Source organism: Bos grunniens, chromosome 27 (genome assembly GCF_055505025.1).
Source record: "Bos grunniens cultivar Pamir isolate PY7600 chromosome 27, Bosgru_T2T1.0, whole genome shotgun sequence".
NCBI lineage: Eukaryota > Metazoa > Chordata > Mammalia > Artiodactyla > Bovidae > Bos > Bos grunniens.
The window spans coordinates 24,469,329-24,491,672 of NC_141191.1; the positions used below are offsets into that span (position 1 = coordinate 24,469,329).

The 22,344-nt window shown below is 35.9% G+C and overlaps 1 protein-coding gene across 1 annotated transcript in view; it reads left to right on the plus strand.

Moving 5' to 3' along the window:
* The window catches only part of SGCZ (sarcoglycan zeta), a 404,913-nt gene that overhangs the window by 226,019 nt on the left and 156,550 nt on the right, over window positions 1-22,344 (plus strand). Inside the window, exon 2 of the mRNA XM_086380721.1 lies at window positions 1,267-1,368. Coding sequence (XP_086236847.1) covers window positions 1,267-1,368 — 102 coding nt within the window. The remainder of the gene's footprint in view (window positions 1-1,266; window positions 1,369-22,344) is intronic.

Here is a 22,344-nt window from a genome sequence, read left to right on the forward strand (position 1 = left end):
ATAGTTAGAAAGTTCAAAGCTGAACTTATTTGACCATTGAGCTTACAGATTTCCCTATTCCAATTGTAAAACTCACTATTCGTCCTTATATAGTCATAGTTGTGAATCCTTGGGTCAGTGGTAAATGGCCCCCTTTTCAGTATCTCAAGAAAAAACTAGTCACCAGCTCTTGAAAGTTGCTCTTCCAGCACACTCCTCTCTCTTATTACAGAGTTGTGCATTATCGCTGACCCTCCGTCAGATAGCTCCACATAGTACTTCTACCGGATTTTCCTTAACGTGTAACTCTGATCATTTCAAACCATTGAGCTATTCAAGAACTTTTTATGTTCCTTCTCTTGGAGGCTGTTGTGTCAATACATACAGATTCCTTAGCTCTACGCTCATGGCTTTCCTTTCTCTGACCTCAAAACATGCTCCTAATTGTTTTCACTCATGATATTCCATTAGCCAGGTTGGGTGGAATACTATTTCCTGATTGTGCCCAGAATGGTCAGTTCGTTCCTCTCTCTAGGGACATCTCTTGTTGAAACTCCATATTCTTTTTTTTTAACTTTACAATATTGTATTGGTTTTGCCATATATAAGGTCTTTTATCACAGTCAGTCTCCTCCACGAGAAGTGGTGTACTCTCCAACCAGACGTGAAATCTCCTTTCTTTGATTCCTATCACTACTCTGTTCTTACTATTTTTATTTTTTGTCTCATAAATATTATCTGTGCCCTGTTTTATAATACTCGTGGAGTATTATTTTCTAAAGAAAAGGACATAAGCGTTACCCATGATTAAAATACTGGGACACCATGCTTACATACACTAGTCCATCATTAACTGCTTGTACAAATGTGAGCATTTATAGTAGAAATATGTGTATAACTGTCGTGTAAAATATCATTAGATCTCTCTGCAAACAAAGAGTTGTTTTTAATAATCAGGAAGCAAGTATAATTATGCCTAATAAATAATTAAAAGTGTTGGTGCATGAAGAAAGTATAGGATTTATTCACAGATGAGTCCTAGTCTCTGTTAGACTGGAAAGAAGCTACCAGGTCCTTTATACTCCTCTTTTCCTGTTCATTTTACACAGAGCCCACTATATGCATGCCAACTGCTGCAATCATTCATTAAGCAGATTCAGCCTCTAATTTTCCTTAAATCATCACAGATTTGAGCTTACTGTTTTCTCAATTTAGGCCTAAGAAAATTATGGCCAGTTATTCATTCTCCAGTTAACCTAAAAGTGAACTATATTTCATTGCTTGTAGGATGGTATGGGAAATCTGAGAGTCACCAAGAAGGGAATCCGACTTGAAGGTATATCTGAGTTTCTACTTCCATTGTATGTGAAAGAAATTCATTCCCGAAAGGTATGTGATACTGGCTTTGGCTTACTGTAAAAGATAATTTACAGGTTATGTTTTAGCTTGAAAATAGGAAGACAAAAACCCCTTATCTCTTTAGTATGCATTAGTTACTCTATGCTAAGACTTATGTGAAGAAATCAAAACAATGAAACAATTGAAAAACCCGTAGAGAAGGTTAGTTTCAAACTGACAAATTAGAGAGCCTTTTTGAATTAAACTGCAGTGTTGCTTTTGTTAGTCTATAAAATATGCCCCTCTGACATTAAAAATCCAGTTATATTCATTCCAAAAGGGGCATTTAACATATTTTGAGTAATTTTTGCAAGAACCTTGGCTTGAATAAATGGTTCTAATTCAATATATTATACATCTTTTCAGCTTTAATGGCCATGCATTTTTTTAAAAGAGGTGACAAAAAGTCTTAGTACAGAAATTGAACTTATTTCTGGATCTACATTATTTAAAACCAGTAAGAATATTTACTCTTTCAAATGTGAATGTATGTGTGTGTGCTATGTGTATTTTATCACCTGGCAGCATGGTACAAATCAAAACATTATAGCTTAATGTTGCTTATTTTGGCTCAAGTGTGTTATTTCTCAGAAGGTAGTATCTTTGGTACATCAAAATCTCACTAGACTCTTTCAAGTGTAACAGGCACTCCCCTGGGACAAGTGTGTATGTGTGGAAATTAATTTAATAAAACATAATAATTAGAAAGATTGTTAAATATGGAAAGATTATTAACCTTATTTCATAAATATCAAAGTCTATTTTAGACTAGAATAATGTTTGAATATTTTTAATATAATATATTAGCAAATGAGTTGCACAGTAAGCCAAAATTTTATAATTTGCTTCAAGGCTATTTTTTCCCTTAAATATCAAAGTGAACACAGAACAAAGGATTCTTTTCTATAAAAACTCTAAATAGGATAATTATATTACATTTAACTTTTATTTTGTTATGTGTGAGCTGCAATGCTTCCTAATGTATTATATATACTATAGTGACTGCTACTCTGGGTATTGGAAATTTTTTATTAAAATTATTTTCTAGATTTTGGTCAGAGAATAAATAACACAGTAGATCCATATGCACACCTGACCTTACAGGAATAAACAAGCAAAACCAATTAGATTTAAAAGTTTGGTATTGTTCTTTTTTATTTTTATGAAAACTGAAAAAATAGCATGCTAACACATATTAGCATCTTCCCTTTGATTGGAAGTCATCACCACTCAGTTATTTTCTGATTCCTTCTTGTGTTTGGCACTATTAAATAATTTCATATTTGAAGAAATGCAAACTCATACATGAAAATAAAAATAGTACTTAACATAGGACAAAGGTGAGAGTCATCATAGGCAGGAACTTCTTTGAAAATATATCCTATTGATAAATCCAGGGATGACCGCCCTCCTCGCCACAAAAAAAAAAAAAGATTTATTTTCAAAGCCGTTTTAGATCATTTTGGAGTATCTTCTTTAGAGTACAGTTTAGAGAAGGATTGTCAAGGTCCCTGTCAGTAGGAGGATCATAAAATTTACCTTCTTAGTAGGAACATTTTTGAGAGTATAGCAACAGGTGTAAACAAGGATTCTCCTAAGAACCTGCGAGGTATGTTCACTCCATCTGTGGACCAAATAAGAAGGAATTTACTGTGATAGTATTTAAATGTGAGGTAGTGACAGATGGGCTTTCAAACCTTTATCCCTGGGAAAGTTCACAAGCATTTCTAAAACCCACCATATTGATTGGAATCTGTATGCTCCCTTTCCCATCCCCAGTCCTGGCGCTTCTCTTCTCATTATCCTTTGCCTCTCAGTACCTGTGAAGTGTGGCACCGCCCAGGCAGGAGGGAGCATGTTCCATTAGCAGGCAGACTGGAGGTCTGGTTTGAGAACAAAAAAGAGACTCATTTACTCCTTGAAAATGTCTCTACCCATATGCCACAAAAATAAATATTTAAACTAAGGAGAAAAATGTATCTTTTATAAGCAAGCTCCACATTAAGACTCTCTTACCCTGAACACATGCAGTTGTTTTTTCTCTGCCGTCAAGTTATTGCACTGTTTTAAAAAGTTGGCCACAAAGTTCCCGAGCCTTCATTTTTCTCATGAATAATATGAGTTTGGTAGAAACTGATCAAAATGCCTAAATCTTAGGTTAAAAAAGAACACAAAATACTCAGTAATAATTGTAGAGATGAGATTTTACATCATTTTTTAAATTCCACTGTACATTTCAATCTTTCTACACATTTTTATATATTCAAATGTTTTTGTGATAAAGTGTAGGTAGGTAAGATAAGTTCCTGTAGGTAAGATAAGAAAATCTAATCAATTCAAAATGTAATTATGAAAATTCAATTAAGAGAAAAATAGAAGTATATTACAATTTTGATTTGTGCAAGTTTTTTTCCTGCAATTTTGATTTGTGTGTGTGTGTGTTTTGATTGTGTGTGTGCTTTCCTGCGCTAATGCCAATGGCTTGCCTTCTTTATATTTAGCCAGTATTGCACTCTGAAATTTATTTTCTAGTTATGTAGTTATTTAATCCTGTAGAAAGATAGTACATTTCTATTGGTCAGAAAGTGCAGTTGCCCGTAGACATAAGCACCTAACCTCCTAACTTAATAAATCATGGGCTGTTTCTACCCTACAAGCTCACAGGCCCTGTGCTCACCACCAAAATTCTATAGACGTTTGAAGTTCTGTTATTACCCAATGAAGTTTACTCTTTTCTTCGTGCTTTTAAGAAAACAACCTTTTAAAGTGGTTGATCATATCAGCACACACAGAAAAGCATGTTGTATGTTTAAAATATCTTAGAATTCAATGCATCTTCAAAATTAACATTATTTTCATAGAGTAGGTACTCAACATTTGTGAAGTTAAGTGTATAGTTATCTTTGGGTACAAAATATTCAAAGAATATGGAATTTGACCTTATATATAATATTCTGAATGGGACTTTAATGCATGCAGTCTAACATTAGGTTAAATATTTAAATTATCAGGAATTTAAAACTTGTATCACCAGCTTTTTAATGTAATTTAAATGTTTCTCAAGATTTCAGAAATTCAGAGTACTGAGATGGTTAAACTATCTACATTTCACTAGTTCCTACTGTAAAAACATTGCATCATGAGTTCTCTAGGGCAATTTTAAATATTGTCCAACTTCACTGTTTGAACAAACTTGGGGAGATAGTGATGGACAGAGAAGCCTGGCGTGCTGCAATTCATGGAGTTAGACACGACTTAATGACTGAACAACAGCAACAATAACTTCATTTGATTATAGCTGAACACCTCTCTTAGTTTTTTGGGGTTGTTGTTGTTGTTTTGTTTTGTTTTGTTTTCCTATTTAAGGATCCTCACTTAAGCTGGTACCTCACCACTGCCCCCCACCCCAGCATCGTGCATGACAGGCTGATAATTGTGTCGGGGACAACTACCAGTTAATTCCAATTCCAGTAACTCCATAGCACAGCAAACAAATTTGCATTTTTCAGGATTCCTGCAATAGCAGATCTATGAGCAAGGTTCTACCTTCCCTTTACTTCCAGTCATTTCATTTGGCTTCGAAGCTCTGATGCTAACTGGGTTCTTGGTTGCAATCAGGTTTTCACCTCCTGTGTTCAGTTCTTTAGAGAGTTCAGACACAAAGCCATGGGGCCAGGCAAGTTCAACAAACCTCTCTCCTGCTTACACAGCATGATAATCTCTTGACCCTGTATTCCTCAGCTGCCCTGGAAAATCTCTATTCAGGTTCCTTTCTCCCTTGCAAAACCAATCCATACAAATAGATACCTGTAAGCTTCTATAATCTTTTTGTTATTAGCATTTTTATCACTGTTATTTCACATTCAGATGTTTAATGCAGATGGGATTTATTTTACTCTAGTGTCTTTATTCAAGTTAAAACACATACACAAATTGTCCCAAAGTCTTTACACTCAAGAAAAAAAAAAAAACAATTAACATTTGGTGAATATCACGACAGTTATGTAGAGATTTGCACAAATGAAAAGATCAATATATTGAGAGACATATACTTGCTATTTATTATTAGTATATTATACATAACTAAACAGAAACAATGGAGAAGGCGATGGCACCCCACTCCAGTACTCTTGCCTGGAAAATCCCATGGACAGAGGAGCCTGGTAGGCTGCAGACTATGGGGTCGCGAAGAGTCAGACACGACTGAGCGACTTCACTTTCACTTTTCCCTTTCATGCATTGGAGAAGGAAATGGCAACCCACTCCAGTGTTCTTGCTTGGAGAATCCCAGGGACGGGGGAGCCTGGTGGGCTGCCGTCTATGGGGTTGCACAGAGTCGGACCCGACTGAAGCGACTTAGCAGCAGCAGCAGCAAACAGAAACAAATTGGAAAGAACTGCTGACCTTAAATATTTTTTCACCGTGAGAAAGGTTTTTTTCTAAACTTACCTTTATAGTTAAGAATAAAAGATGAATACCATTAAGAAGCTGGATGCATTAGCCCCATGTTTTAATTTCAGACCGTGTTCATTAACTCCCTGCCATGCATTTTGAGGTGATTAGCTTTCCTCCAATTTGTCTTCACCCCTATTCATTTTCAGGTTTTTTTTTTAATAATTACATACTTAACTTTGTCAGAGTTCATAATATTTACATTCTGTTCTGCTAGTTTAATTGCCTTGGCACTTTGGTCTTAATTTTACATACAGATGGCTGTCAGTCTCACCACCAGTCCTTCTTTTATTATGGATTATCCAGGACTGATTTTACTATTCAAATCATTCTTCCTTACTTGTATTTCATTGTTAATTAGTTTTGTTTGTTTGTTTGCTATTCCTTGAAATATTTCCCGTGAAAGGTTTCTGTTGTCTTTATTCTTTTCTGGAACATTATTAATGGTTCCTCTCTTCTTTTCCTGTTACTTCATTGCTCTATAAAATTCTAGCACCGGATATTGCTATTAAAAGTCTCAGGAAAGCCTGGTATTTTTCTCCTGTTGATGCCAGGCTTGTTCTGCCTGGATGCCTGATACATTTTTGCCATTTCACTTCTTTCATTTCAGGGACCTTTTCTATATTATATCACTCAATATCATTCAGTTCCATTTGTTGAGGTCTTCAGAGAAAGCAATAATTCTTATGATCTTTTTAATCCTCTGCAGCTATCATAATTTCTCTATTTTAAACTTTGTATGTTTTCTCTGATAGAAGGAAGTTATTATCTAGAGTCTTTCTTCTATGCCATTAGTTTATTTTTCTCCATATTAATGTTGCCTTTGCTCTATATAATTCGTGTATTTTATTTACAAGGGTGTTGTCAGAATTTGCCTTAGGTCCATATAGTCTTTTAAATATTTTATTGTCTTTGAGCTCTGGTTTTATTAAAATCAAAAGTTTTAAATACTAGAACTGACAGCACTTTCCTTACCTAGTTCACATTATCCCTAATGAGCCTCTACCATATATGAGGTAGAGAATTACTGTCTAGCAGCTTTGTTTCCCTGGAGACATTGCTGATGGGAAGGGGCAGCCAAACTGAGTACATGCTTGTATCAACCAGACTTGGACTATACTAGTTCCATGGGACTTGGTGGCCCTTTCTGCCTCTGTGGATGTCTTCCAATGACATATTCAGTCTGGTTTTTTTTTTTTTTTTCCCCCCAGTACTGTCTACTCTACCACCTTCTTTCCTGTATCCAAATTAGTTGATTTGGATTAAACTTTTCTTTATATTTTCAGAATATATCACCATTCCTTCATTTCTTCTGGGATATGGGTGAAAATAGCTCAAGGAGGCATACTATATGCTGCTGTGAAGTAATCTTTCTTTCCTTGGTTTTCACTTTTTCATGTTTGTAGCATACATTTGTATGAATAAATTATTGGCTGTTCCAATACAATTTTATTTTTAAAAGAAATAATTATCATTCTATTTGTTTGGTAGTGAGAGTGTTTTTGAGACTTTTCTATTTTGATGTATCCTATTAGGTAGGATCCTTCCTCCATCACTCTTTCCTTCCTTTCCTTTTATTTTCTCTTTTCCTTTCTCTCTCTGTTCTCCTTTCTCTCTCTCTCTCTCTCCCTCCCTGCCTTCTTTCCTTCCTATGCTCATATCCTTCATGACCAATAGTCCCCAATACCATAATTTGAATACTCCATTTTTTAACATCACTGATTAAATACACCTTTCCTGATATACTACATTACTAAATGTGCATAGATTTACTTCTGGTCCCTCTACCTGTTCTATCGATATATTTCAATTAAAAGTAAACTGTAACTTTAAGGAATTGTTACAGCAAGTTCTGCATTATTGCTCTTTTTCAAAACCTTTTGACTAGTGTGCATTTTCTCTTCCAAAAGAATTTATTAATCAGCTGTCAAGTTTCATAAAAATTCCAGTTGGAAACTTAATTATGGCTACATTGAATTTGATAAAATTGACGTCTTTATAGTTCTGAGATTTTTCTGTCTAAGAATATGGCTTCTCTCCTGAATTTTTTTTTTTTTGAGAACTTACTTTGTGTTGCTCAGAAACATTCTTTAACATTCTTTTTCATATAAGCATTACAAGTTTCTTATCAATCACTTTATGGTTCATATTGCATATGGGGATGAATTTTCCATTACTTCTTCCCTGTGCCTTTGTGCTTGTGGAGAAAAGCTGTGCCTTTTGGTGTTGTGAATGTCAGTTGGCCATTTTCTTGATTTTTTTTTCATTTCTATTATATTTCAAATCATTTTTGTGGCTGTTCAGACAGATAATGGATTTTAATACAGCTAACATTCAGCATAGAGTAGATTTCTGAAGTCCAGTTCCTGGCTTCAAATTCTGTCTCTGTTACTTAGTAGTTGAGACTAGTTACCTTATTTAACCTCTTTGGGTCTTTCTTTTGTCATCTGCAAAATAAAGTTTATAATAGCCCCTAATATTTTTAGAGACTAGATATTGTGGTTATTGTTAGGAGAGATAAGAGGTAAAGCGTTTACCACAGAATCTAATATGAGGAATGCTGCTGCTGCTGCTTAAGTCGCTTCAGTTGTGTCCGACTCTGTGCGACCTGATAGAACAGCATCCCACCAGCCTTCCCCATCCCTGGGATTCTCCAGGCAAGAACACTGGAGTGGGTTGCCATTTCCTTCTCCAATGCATGAGAGTGAAAAGTGAAAGTGAAGTCACTCAGTCGTGTCTGACTCTTCGAGACCCCATGAACTATATGTAGCCTACCAGGCTCCTCCGTCCATGGGACTCCAGGCAAGAGTACTGGAGTGGGTTGCCATTTCCTTCTCCAGGGATTTGCTAACGCATTGCAAATGGGATGTGAGAATAAGAGAGATCCTAGTATAATATCAAGGTTTTTTGTTCTGAGTAGTCACTATTAGCCAGTGTGGGGCAAAGCAGGCAGTGGGTGAAGATTTTGAGCACAATTTTGGAGCTATTAATTTTGCCTACTAGAAGAGCAGGTAATTCAAGTTAGCAAGATATCTGAGTGTGTATTTCATGTTGAGGTATAACTTAGAGACTCAAATTAGAGACATTTTAATATCAATATTAATATCCATAGCTATTATTATCTAATTTAAATACATGAGATCAAACAAGAGTATCAGTGAGTGTGGATAGAATATTGGATATTCTGTCTATGTTCACTATAATCCTTTACCCCAATATTGAAGAGCTTAGAAAGAAGTGTAAGAACCAATCACAGACTAAGAAGGGGAGACTGGTGAGGTAGGAAGAAAACCCAAAGAGTATGGTATCCTGAAAGGAAAGAGGTTGATAGAATGCAGAACCTTTTCTGATGGGTCAATTAACATGAAGTCTGAAAATCCATCCTGTTATTAGCTTGTTCGGAAATCAATGTTTTTTTCCCCCATATTTTAAGATATTTATCAATGTAATATTTATTATTTCTCTTAATTAATATGTTCAGTGAATTCCATGTAAAGATATATAAATGTCAAAGCAACAACCTTGTGAAGTTATCAGAGCAGATAACTTGATTCCCATTTTGCAGATACTTTACCTCAAGATTTAGAGAATTTAAATGAGATGTTCAAGGTCTGAGGACTCAAAAGTGAGCCAGAATTCACATCTCAAGTCACTGTTTCTTGTTCTAGCCACCTAGTTTTTGTAAAAGTTTCTTCTACAGATGTTTCAGGACATTGTAGACCTGCTATTCTAAATAAATAATTGCTGTAAATATTTACAGTCTGACAACACTAGAAATAATAGGACTTTAAGTTCCTCAGTTTTTTTTTTTCAATTGAAGTATAGTTGATTTACAAAGTTGTGTTAGTTTCAAGTGAACAGCAAAGTGAGTTAGTTATGCATAGACATATATCCACTCTTTTTTTGGATTTTAATCCCACACAGGTCATTACAGGGTATGAACAGAACTTCCTGTGCTGTACAGTAGGTTCTTATTAGTTATCTATTTTATATATAATAGTGTGTATATGTCAGTCCCTATCTCCCAAATTATCCCTCTCCCCATTTCCCCCTTGGTACCCTTAAGCTTGTTTTTTATGTCTGTGACTCAATCTCTGTTTTGTAAATAGATTCCTCAGTACCATTTTTTAAAATTCCACATATAAGCAATATCGTGTGATATTTGGCTTTCTCTGTCTGACTTCCTTCCTTCAGTATGACAACCTCTAAGTTAATCCATGTTGCTCCAAATGACACTCTTTCATTCTTTTTATGACTAAGTAATATTCCATTATACATGTGTGTGTATGTGCGTGTGCGCATGTACAACTACTTCTTGATCCATTCCTCTGTTGATGGCCATTTAGTTTGCTTCCATGTCCTGGCTATTTTTAATAGTGCTGCAATGAACATTGGGGTGTATATATCCTTTCAAATTATGATTTCCTCCAGATACATGCCCAGGAGTAGGATTGCTGGATCATATGGTAGCTCTATTTTTAGTTTTTTAAAGAATCTCCAAACTATTCCCCACAGTGGTTGTACCAATTTACTTTCCTCAGTTTTGATAAACTTAAACCTTTTCTGTTATATTTACCAAATATCTACAAATAATTCATCTGAGCCTCTTTATCAAGATTACATTACATGCTTGTTAAGGAACACTAGTAGTGAATACAGAAAAGGTAACGCATTTGTGCAACTAAGTGCTTTTTAATGTTTGTAAATTCAGACATCTTTGTAAAATCCAAAAAAAACCTGAGGAAAATATCTGAATATAAGGATAAAAATAAATATATACATTCTTAAGTGGTTCATACATGTCCCTCAGTTCAATTCAGTTCAGTTCAGTCACTCAGTCGTGTCCGACTCTTTGTGACCCCATGAACGGCAGCACGACAGGCCTCCTTGTCCATCAACAACTCCTGGAGTCCACCCAAACCCATGGCCATTGAGTCGGTGATCCCATCCAACCATTTCATCCTCTGTCGTCCTCTTCTCCTCCTGCCCTCAATCTTTCCCAGCATCAGGGTCTTTTCAAATGAGTCAGCTCTTTGCATCAGGTGGCCGAAGTATTGGAGTTTCAGCTTCAACATCAGTCTTTCCAATGAATATTCAGGACTGATTTCCTTTAGGATTGACTGGTTGAATCTCCTTGCAGTCCAAAGGACTCTCAGGAGTCTTCTCCAACACCACAGTTCAAAAGCATCAATTCTTTGTGCTCAGCTTTCTTTATAGTCCAACTTTCACATCCATACATGACCGCTGGAAAAACCATAGCCTTGACTAGACAGACGTTTGTTGGGAAAGTAATATCTCTGCTTTTTAATATGCTGTCTAGGTTGGTCATAACTTTCCTTCCAAGGAGCAAGCGCCTTTTAAATTCATGGCTGCAATCACCATCTGCAGTGATTTTGGAGCCCAGAAAAATAAAGTCAGCCACTGTTTCCACTGTTTCCCCATCTATTTGCCATGAAGTGATGGGACCAGATGCCATAATCTTAGTTTTCTGAATGTTGAGCTTTAAGCCAACTTTTTCACTCTCCTCTTTCACTTTCATCAAGAGGCTCTATAGTTGTTCTTTACTTTCTGCCATAAGGGAGCGTCATCTGCATATCTGAGGTTATTGATATGTCTGCCAGCAATCTTGATTCCAGATTGTGCTTCTTCCAGCCCAGCATTTCTCATTTTGTACTCTGCATATAAGTTAAATAAGCAGGGTGACAATATACAGCCTTGACGTACTCCTTTTCCTATCTAAAACCAGTCTGTTGTTCCATGTCCAGTTCTAACTCTTGCTTCCTGAACTGCATACAGGTTTCTCAAGAGACAGGTCAGGTGGTCTGATATTCCCATCTCTTTCAGAATTTTTCACAGTTTATTGTGATCCACACAGTCAAAGGCTTTGGCATAGTCAATAAAGCAGAAATAGATGTTTTTCTGGAACTCTCTTGCTTTTTCTATGATCCAGCAGATGTTGGCAATTTGATCTCTGGTTCCTCTGCCTTTTCTAAAACCAGCTTGAACATCTGGAAGTTCACGGTTCACGTATTGCTGAAGCCTGGCTTGGAGAATTTTAGGCATTACTCTACTAGCATGTGAGATGAGTGCAATTGTGCTGTAGTTTGAGCATTCTTTGGCATTGCCTTTCTTTGGGATTGGAATGAAAACTGACCTTTTCCAGTCCTGTGGCCACTGCTGAGTTTTCCAAATTTGCTGGCATAGAGTACAGCACTTTCACAGCATCATCATCCAGGATTTGAAACAGCTCAACTGGAATTCCATCACCTCCATTAGCTTTGTTCATAGTGATGCTTCCTAAGGCCCACTTGACTTCACATTCTAGGATGTCTGGCTCTAGGTGAGTGATCACACCGTCGTGATTATCTGGGTCATGAAGATCTTTTTTGTATAGTTCTTCTGTGTATTCTTGCCATCTCTTCTTAATATCTTCTGCTTCTGTTAGGTCCCTACCATTTCTGTCCTTTATTGAGCCCATCTTTGCATGAAATGTTCCCTTGGTATCATTAATTTTCTTGAAGAGATCTCTAGTCTTTCCCATTCTGTTGTTTTCCTCTATTTCTTTGCATTGATCACTGAGGAATGCTTTCGTATCTCTCCTTGCTATTTTTTTGATCTCTGTATTCAAATGGGTGTATCTTTCCTTTTCTCTGTATTCAAATGGGTGTATCTTTCCTTTTCTCCTTTGCTTTTCACTTCCCTTCTTTTCACAGCTATTTGTAAGTCCTCCTTTTCACAGCTATTTGTAAGTCCTCCTCAGACAGCCATTTTGCTTTTTTGCATTTCTTTTTCTTGGGGATGGTCTTGATTCCTATCTCCTGTACAATGTCAGGAACCTCCATCCATAGTTTACATGTCCCTCAACCATTTGTCCACTAATGAAAACACTGAAACTGCCCATCCATGTACTGAATAATGTTTAATAATCCTGAGCATTAAATTTTGCAGTTCACAAAACATATTTATACATATTAACTTACTTAGTTCATAGTGCTAAATAGGAGGAGATATTGTCTTCATTTGCAAATGGCAATTTAGCTGTCTCAAATTGTGCAAAGAAAAATCTTAATACTATGACTCAAACCTAAATTCTCCATTCTGATTCATTGCTTTTAAACAACTCATAAATGTAAAAGTTATTCCAGATTTAAAGAAAGAATATTTATTAGGTAGCTCTATAGACAGTCTGATTTGACCACTGAAAATTTTTATTTGAAAGGAAAAGTAAAACATTTGAGCTATCAGAAGATACATTAAACTGATTAAAATGTGTCTTATAGTCCAAATAAGAAAAAAAGTATCTTTCATTACCAAGATAAAATATTTTTAAAAACAATTCATAATATTCTTCAAAATAAGTTGTTATGTATTATTCAGGAAATCTATATTTCTATTTCTGTGTTTGGCATGCTGATCTAGATCCACAGAAGAAAGCATATGGATAATCTGAACACAATTAACCTTGTTAAAAATAAGACAAAAAATGCCACAGTAGGAAATCCTCATTAAGCTAGGACACAGTTTGATGTTGTTAAATACATAAGTGTAGGTGAGCTTGGTTCTAGAAATGCAGTAGTTTGGGATTTTAAAAAAAAAGTGTGGAAAGGCTCTAAAAGGAGTACTACTTACCATATATTGTTTCCAAAAATGATGCTATTGTCTTCTCACTGGTGTTCTCTCTCACACGCTGCAGAAGCTTTCCAAGGGCATGAAGATTCTTTCATTACTTCAAATTCAGTTGTTTTTATGAACAAACAAACCAGTTACCTACAGTGTCCCGTTTTGTTCTCCACCAAAACACACGCACATAGAGGAACACTTGCCCTACGCTTACTTCTTCCCCTGGAAAAGATGTGAAGTCATGAGACAGCAAACCTTGAAAAAAAAAGGGAAGCACAATACTTTTTATTTTGTAGTTCGTTGTCCTTAGAGGTCAGGCCTAGGAACTATGTATGGGAACAATCTTAGTGATGATATTTTTACTTTAAATTGGGTCCTCCACACTAAATCACTATCCATGTATCAAGCTAGTATGCTTCCATATGAAAGCAGGAGAGCTGGACTTTGAAGAATGATTGAAATTTGGATTCCGAATTAGATAACTTTAGAAGCAAGAAAATAGTTTATAGAAGACAAAGGTTTTTCAGGAAACATTGAGCGGAACAATTTGGTTGAGGAATTCTATTCTCAACCGTCTCAGACACAGGCAGGCATACCACTGTGGGTGTTCCAGAACCTTGCGTGGGGTACAAATCCATGCAGATTTGTGTCCAGACTCTCAGGTTTAAATGGCCTTGATCCTAAATTTCATCAGCCCAAGAATGACCCTGTAGCTACTATTTCCCATTTTCCAACTTCGCTTACCACTGTGCTGTGTGAGTTCAGGCGCTCAGTCATGTTGGAGTCTTTGCGGCTGCTGCTAAGTCACTTCAGTCGTGTCCGACTCTTGGCGACCCCATGGACTGCAACCTACCAGCCTCCTCCGTTCATGGGATTTTCCAGGCAAGAGTACTAGAATGGGTTGCCATTGCCTTCGTCGAGTCTTTGAGACCCGTGTAATATAGCTTGTGAGGCTCCTCTGTCCTTGGGATTCTTCCAGCAAGAATACTGGAGTGGGTTGCTGTTTCCTCCCCCAGGGGGTCTTCCCGACCCAGGCACTAAACCCAAGTCTCCTGCATTGGCAGGCAGATTCATTACCAGCAACTGAGCCTAGCAGGCAGTGGTCCATGGCGTCACAATGAGAAGCCTGCGCACAGCAGCTAGAAAGTAGCCCCCACTTGCCACAATTAGAAAAAAGCCCATGAAGCAACAGAGACCCAGCAGAGCCTAAAAGTAATAATAAGTAAATAAAAACAAATATTCAGTATCACTACTGAACTTCATTACTCTTAATTATTACAAATTATATATTGTTATTAGCTGGATTGATGGTTTATAAATGATTTGTGATATGAGATTGTTCCATCAAATAAAATACTACCAAAAAAAAAAAGCAGTATAAAGCAAACAGGCATAGAGTCTGCTGATTTGTAATAGGAATCTGTGAAACCTCAGTACTCTTGCCTTATAGCACAAAAAACCCTTGTTTTGACCAATATCATGTTAAGTCTCATCCTGAAGTCTCTGTAGAGCTATCAAAATAAAATCCAATCACAAATACTATAACTACTTTGCTGTCTATATTTTATGTAGTAAGCTTCCTCTTCACTGTAAAAACTTATTATTGTCACGATTTTGCATATTCACATGTTTCTACCACACTTCTCTGATTTTTCTTTGATTTACATTAATAAGAAAAATTGAAAGACTTATGGTATAATCTCTTCTCGTTAATTTTCCGTCTCCATAACATTTGAAATCTCTTTTTTGAAGTAATAAGCAGTCTCCTATAGATTGGAACTTGCTTTAAATAAGCGTATCTGTGACAAAATATATAATCTTTGTCACAAACTACAAAGATATATCAAGATCCTGAAATTCCCAGGGATTAAGAAAAGAAAAATTACATTCAGTGTAATTTTGATTTCACTGATTTAATCTTTGCTAAGCAACATTTTCATTACAATGAATGCATATGTTGCCTTTGATCACCTTGATATTTAGAAACTTAAGAAATTTATATCCTGCAACTTTATTGAATTGGTTGATTAGCTCCAACAGTTTTTCAGTGTAGTCTTCAACACTTGTTCCATATCCTATGGATGATCCAATTATAGTCATACAATTTTTGATTTCCAGGGAACTTAGGTGCTCTAGTTTCCAGTTTCTGTCACCATTTATTTCGGCTTCCCTCACAGCTCAGTTGGTAAAGGATCCACCTGCAATGTAGGAGACCCCAGTTTGATTCCTGGGTTGGGAGCATCCCCTGGAGAAGGGAAAGGCTACCCACTCCAGTATTCTGGTCTGGAGAATTTCATGGACTGTATAGTCCATGGCGTCACAAAGAGTTGGACATGATGGAGCGACTTTCACTTTCATGTTATATGACAGTTCTTTTCCTTTATGTGACCTCTACCCATATATGGATCTCAGTCATTTCCTAGATTTTCCCACTTTCTTAACTCTCCATAACTTGCACATATATTCACATATCATTTTTTTCTTCCATAAAGATTTCACTAATGTCTTAAGGAGACTGAATGTATACATTGTGGTATGCAAACCATTTTAAATGAAATATTTGTTGTCGTTTGGTCACTAAAAGTTTGGTCCAACTTTTTTATGACTCTATAGACTGTAGCACACCAGGCTCCTCTATCCATGGCATTTCCCAGACAAGAATGCTGGAGGGGATTGCCATTTCCTTCTCCAGGGCATCTTCCCAACCCAAGGATCCAACCTGTGTCTCCTACATTGACAGGCAGATTCTTTACCACTGAACCACCCGGGAAACCTAAATGAAATATTAGACGTTCTGTTATTTAGATTTATGTTATTATATCGCTGAGTCCTTCTTGATCTCCTGTCCATCCTCCTTTTCTCTTTCCCACCCTCTCAAAAGTAACCACCAAAAAAATTCTTTCATCTATGAGAAAATTTTTCTATAAGAAACAAAGTAGATGGAAAAATGCCCATCATTTTGTTAAGAGTATTTCCATCAGATAATGGAGTTAAACATAAGGACAGGAGACAATTCAAACTTAGTCACCTTTGTGTTTTTAAATCATTACAACATGCACATGTCATAGGATAACAATTTTAATTCAGTTCAGGGTTCTAGTTTTAACACTGCTCCTCATTGTCAAAGAGAATCTTGTGATTTTGTCTTTTACCCTTTGTTACAAACCTAAAGTGAAAAGAGTATTTTTTTTCTAAATAAAGTTTAGGTCAACCTCTGTAGTTTAGGAAAGGATAAGAAAAAGAGAGAGAAAATGAAGTTGTAGGAAAGACTAGAGATGTTTTTCAGATTCTGTAAAAAGGATGGGACAGAAAAAAATTCAGATTTTTTTCATAGATTTTAAGATATACAAATAAATTGAGCTTCTAAAATTTACTTTGTTCTGCTGGACAGTTTTTTTTTTTTTTTTTTTTTTACAATGACACCAGTCTGGTGCTGAATTGCATGTCTCTGGTTGTTGCTGCTGCTGCTGGCTGCTAAGCCACTTCAGTCGTGTCCAGATCTTTGCAACCCCATGGACTGTAGCCTACCAGGGTCCTCCATCCATGGAATTCTCCAGGCAAGAATACTGGAGTGGATTGCCATTTCCTCCTCCAGGGGATCTTCCCAACCCAGGAATCAAAGCCACGTCTCTTACGTCTCCTTCATTGGCAGGTGGTTTCTTTACCACTACCACTACCTGTTAGACTTCTGGTAATTAACCAGGTTACAAAAATACTCATCATGAAATTTGATAGAATAGCCAGGACGGGCAAACAACCTAAATGTCCACGTGTAGAGGGATGGATAAAGAACATCTACATATACATGAGGGGATTTTTTTTTTTAAACTCAGCCCTAAAACAGAACAAAACAATGCCATTTGCAGCGGCATAGTTGGACCTAGAAGGTCCATACTGAGTAAGTCAGACAGAAAAAGACAAACACTGGGTGATATCACTTATACATGGAACCAAAAAAAAAAAAAAGTGTACCAATGAACTTTTTTGCAAAACAGCAGTAGCGTCACAAATGTAGAAAAAAAAATACTTATGGCTACCAGGGAATGGGAGGGAGGGATAAATCAGGAGACTGAGATTGACATATACACACTACCACATAAGACAGATAAATAATAAGGACCTACTATAAAACACAGGGAGCTCTGGTCAATACTCTGTAGTGGCCTATATGAGAAAAAGAATCTAAAAAAAATAAAAAAGAGTGGATATATGTATATCCACAGCTAATATACAGGTAATTTACTTTGTTGTACACTGGAAACTAACACAACATTATAAAACAAATCAACTCCACTAAAAATTAAAAAAATATAATAAAAAATAGAATATTCCTATCATTTGAAAATAAAATAAAATTTGAATGAATAGAAAATAAGGTAAGAGACAATAAGAATAGCAAATTAAATGCCATATTTTTGAGTTCCATAGTCACTATTTCATTCCTACTTATATTCTAGTTGTAAGTAGTAAATGTGAAGTGATTTTAGCACTGTTATTTTTTTGCCCTGATAAAATATTTGTTCAATTCATAAATTTTCTCTCTTAACTTTTACTTATTTTATTAAATGCAAGGTAGTGAAAACATTCCTGTTCAATTTATTTTACATGTAATTAGTGACTATCTGCCATTTCATTTCTTTCTAAAGAATATTTGGGACGTGAATTATTAAAACATGCTACTATAAAGCTGTGTCATCTTTTCATCTTTTATCCTCTGTACTTGTGAAGATTAAAAAAGTGATTTAATACCTGCTTGTTTCCGTTTCTTCTATTCTTTTTCTAAGTTTCATGTCGATCTTACAGTGTAAATTACCATATTATTATTGTATCCTGAAGTAGGAAAAGATGAATTTAACATAATTTATCTGAATGCCTTCACTTACTGCTTTTTTGAAGAAATCAGCACTGATGTAACCACACTGTTCTTGTTCCCTTCATCTGTCTATGATTTGCAATAAACATTGTATGTTGCATTTCACTCAACTTATCATGCTTCTGCCTTATTGACCACAGAGTAAATCAGGAATTTAGAATCAAAATATTCCTGACCATGCGGGATAAAAGAGATTATCAAAGACAGAACTTGAGAGATCATCCAACATAGTAAAAGACTTTTGCAGAAAATTTGATCTTAATAGTTAAAATGTTTTCTATTTTATTTGGAATATGGTTTAATTAGCTAGTTAATCAAACACCTAACCGTGTATATTATTTCAAAACTCATGTGATGAATGGATAGGTGCAGAGTTGCTATGGGAAAGCATAGAAATTATTAGTTTCGATTAAGAATTTTATGTAATTCTATGATGTTATCACATCTAACTTAACTGTTTTGCTTTAATATTTTATGGACTATGGGGTTTTGTTGTTATGATAGATATGGAAAATAAGTATGTAAAAGCAATAATGAAGACTCCTCTAGCTAGCTTTTGCTACAAATAATAGAACAGAACCATGTGTGCGTGCTAAGTCATTTCAGTCGTGTCCAACTCTTTACGACCCTATGGTAACCCACCAGGCTCCTCTGTCCATGGAATTCTCTAGGCACAGATACTGTAGTGGGTTGCCATGCCCTCCTCTGGGGGATCTTCCTGACCCAGGGATCGAACCCAGGTCTCTTATGTCTCCTTCATTGGCATGACAGGTGGGTTCTTTACCACTAGCACCACCTGGGAAACCCTGTGTTTTTATTATTTCCCTCAAAATTGTGCTTACAAAACACTAGACAGTTTTTCTAGTTTGTACTAACTGGCCGGCCTGGGACTGGATAATCTCGAATGTCCTTACAGGAGTGTCTTGGGTGGCTTTGAGAGCTGAGGATGGTATACCGTGGGAGGTTAGTCCCTGCTTGACCTCCTGATGCCAAATGGTTCCCAGCAGCAAGAGAGAGCAGCCCAGACATGTGCAGATGCTTCCTAAACTTCTGCCTGTGGTGAGTTTGTTAATGTCCCTTAGCCAGTACCAGTTACAAATACCAGTCATATCTGAGCCCAGATTCTAGGGATGGAAAGTTGACTGGCTACTGGTTGAATGGTAAAGACACTTAACAAAGCAGCATACAGCAACGGGAGAAATTGGTGACCACTGTAGGGGCTTCCTAGGTGGTGCCAGTGATAAAGAAGATGCCTGACAATGCAGGAGATGTAAGACACTTGGGTTTGATCCCTGGGTTAGGAAGATCTCTGGAGGGGGGCAACCATCGGTATTTGTGCTTGGAGAATCCCACGGACAGAGGAGCCTGGTGGGCTACAGTCCACAGGATCACAAATAGTCTGACTAAGCATGCATACATGTTGCAAACAAATGCAAGGCTATCATTATTTCTTGTCTGAATAACTTTATTGTTGTTATTGTTCAGGCGCTAAGTGATCCCATGAATTGCAGCAGGCCAGGCCTTCCTGCCCTTCACTATCTCCTGGTGTTTGCTGGAGTTCATGTCAATGATGCTATCCAACCATTTCATCCTCTACCACCCTCTTCTCCTTCTGCCTTCAACCTTTCCCAGCATCAGGGTCTTTTCCAATGAGTTGGCTCTTTGCATCTGGTGGCCAAACTATTAGAACTTCAGCTTCAGTTCCAGTCCTTCCAATGAATATTCAGAGTTGATTTTTCTTTAGGATTAATTGCTTTGATCTCCTTGCTGTCCAAGGGACTCTCAACAGTCTTCTCCAGTAACACAGTTCCAGGTCTTCTGCATTGTAGGAAGATTCTTTACCTTCCGAGCCACCAGGAAAGTCCTAATAACTTTAGTATGTTTTTATTTTGAAGTTTATCAGGAGCACTTTCTCTGAATAATTAAATTGTATACTCATGCTCTTGTTTAAAAGGTCAAATTTGTTAATCAGTCCTAAGGAGGTGGATTTTTTTTTCACTTAAAGTCAGGTAAAATTCCTAGATTTTTGTTATATTTTCTTTATGGCAGAACTTTGAGTAGCATTTGAAGATACGGACAACCTGTTTATTTGAGCTAATTAGAAAGCCTTGGTTTTAGGGAACTGAATCTTTCCTGAAATTTTAAAATAAGCAATATAAATATTTTAAATGTTGGCTCCTATGATCAAATCAACAAATGTAATTTTATGTGACATTACTATGATTTATAAGGCATCTATCTGCTAATCATTACTCATCTCTTTGAATTTATGTGATTATGTTGCCCTTATGATAGTAATATTGGTGGATTATTTGTTGATGTTGATTTCCCTCTGAAGATTTATAGCTTGGGTTTATATTATATTAAGCACCAGCAGATAAGATATATGTCCAATCTATTTTATCTAGACTCTTAATACAACAAAGCACCCTAAGCTGGGATAGATTATTATAATGTCTTGTATGTGCTGTTTGTCTCAGCACTTGATTTAATGAATATTATAGATTTTGATGTAACCACCACAGTTTAACTTCCCTAAATTGCCATTAATTGATCATTTCACTAAGGCTACAAATCTCTGAAATTTGATTGTCTTTTATTTTTTTAATCAGACAATGTCTTACTGCTCTAATATAACCAAATTATGTCTATAATTAATGTGAGAATAGGTGTGCTATTTCCAGAATTATAACTGATGGCTACAATTTTCATTTAACCCAGTTAAAATAACCCTAATGTTTGAAATTGTAGCCATAGAGAACATTTATTAAATACTTTAGCCACTTTTTCAGGAAGGAAAATGAATCCCAAGAAGGATGATACATTACCATAGCAATGGGATGCAGAGCCACATAATTATGAGATACATGTATTTTAGGCTTTTTTTTTTCTGATATAAAAATGCACCTATTATTTTCATTTGAAAATGATTTGCAGTATCATTTACAGGGGACCTTATGATTTTCTATTTCTTTCTTCACAAATGTGAAACCATGTTAGAAGTATACCAGACTATACGAATTTTCATTTTCATTATAGTGTTTCAGAAAAATACTAAGAATACATTTGTAAAATAATAAATGATAATTAGAGTAGAAATGGGATTTTTACTGCCTTATAAATATCTTTATTTATTTAAAAAACAACTATAACTATTTGGCCCAACTAAGGGAATAATTTCTATCACCAATGTAGCTATAATGCAACTCCATTTATTATTCTAGTGATAAAAATAACAGTGTAATATTTTTATAATTACTAAAAATTATTGAGTCAATATTGAATTGAGTATGAGTCTATACTTTTTTATTTTAGAATGAAATATTCATTGATATTTTGCTACTGAATGTGATTGGTTATCCTATTATTTTTACTGGTAAGAGAACTCTAATGTTTCAGGATGTCACTGTTGATGTGTTCTGCTTTACTGGAATGTTTTTAGAGGGATTTAGTTTTAACAAAAACACATATATCTTTGGAATTTAGTTTAGCACTTCTATAAATCTACTGGCCCATTATTCATTGAAGCAATGCTTGGTTTTCCATATGAGTATTTAGAGTTTATTATAGAGGACTTCTAGCATGTTGAGTATCCAGGATCTTGTAAGTGTGTATGTTACTGGTTTTTTAAAAAAACTCATGTCCTTAATATTTTGAATTTCTAATCTTGATATTTTATTTTTGTGTGAGATAAGCAAAGATTCCATTTTGTTTTTAAAATATGTCTATCTTCTGTATTTAAGTTATTTTTCTCATATATGTTTTTAGCAAGTTTGGTTCACCTTGGGCTTCCCATGTAGCACTAGTGGTAAAGAACCCACCTGCCAATGCAGGAGACAGAAGAGACACAGGTTCAGTCCCTAGGTCGGGAAGATCCCCTGGAAGAGCGCATGGCCACCCATGCCCTCCAGTATCCTTGCCTGGAGAGTCCCATGGACAGAGGAGCCTAGCATGCTACAGTCCATAGGGTCTCAAAGAGTCATTGGTTCTTCATTTTAGAAGAACCAAAATTGAAATACTGA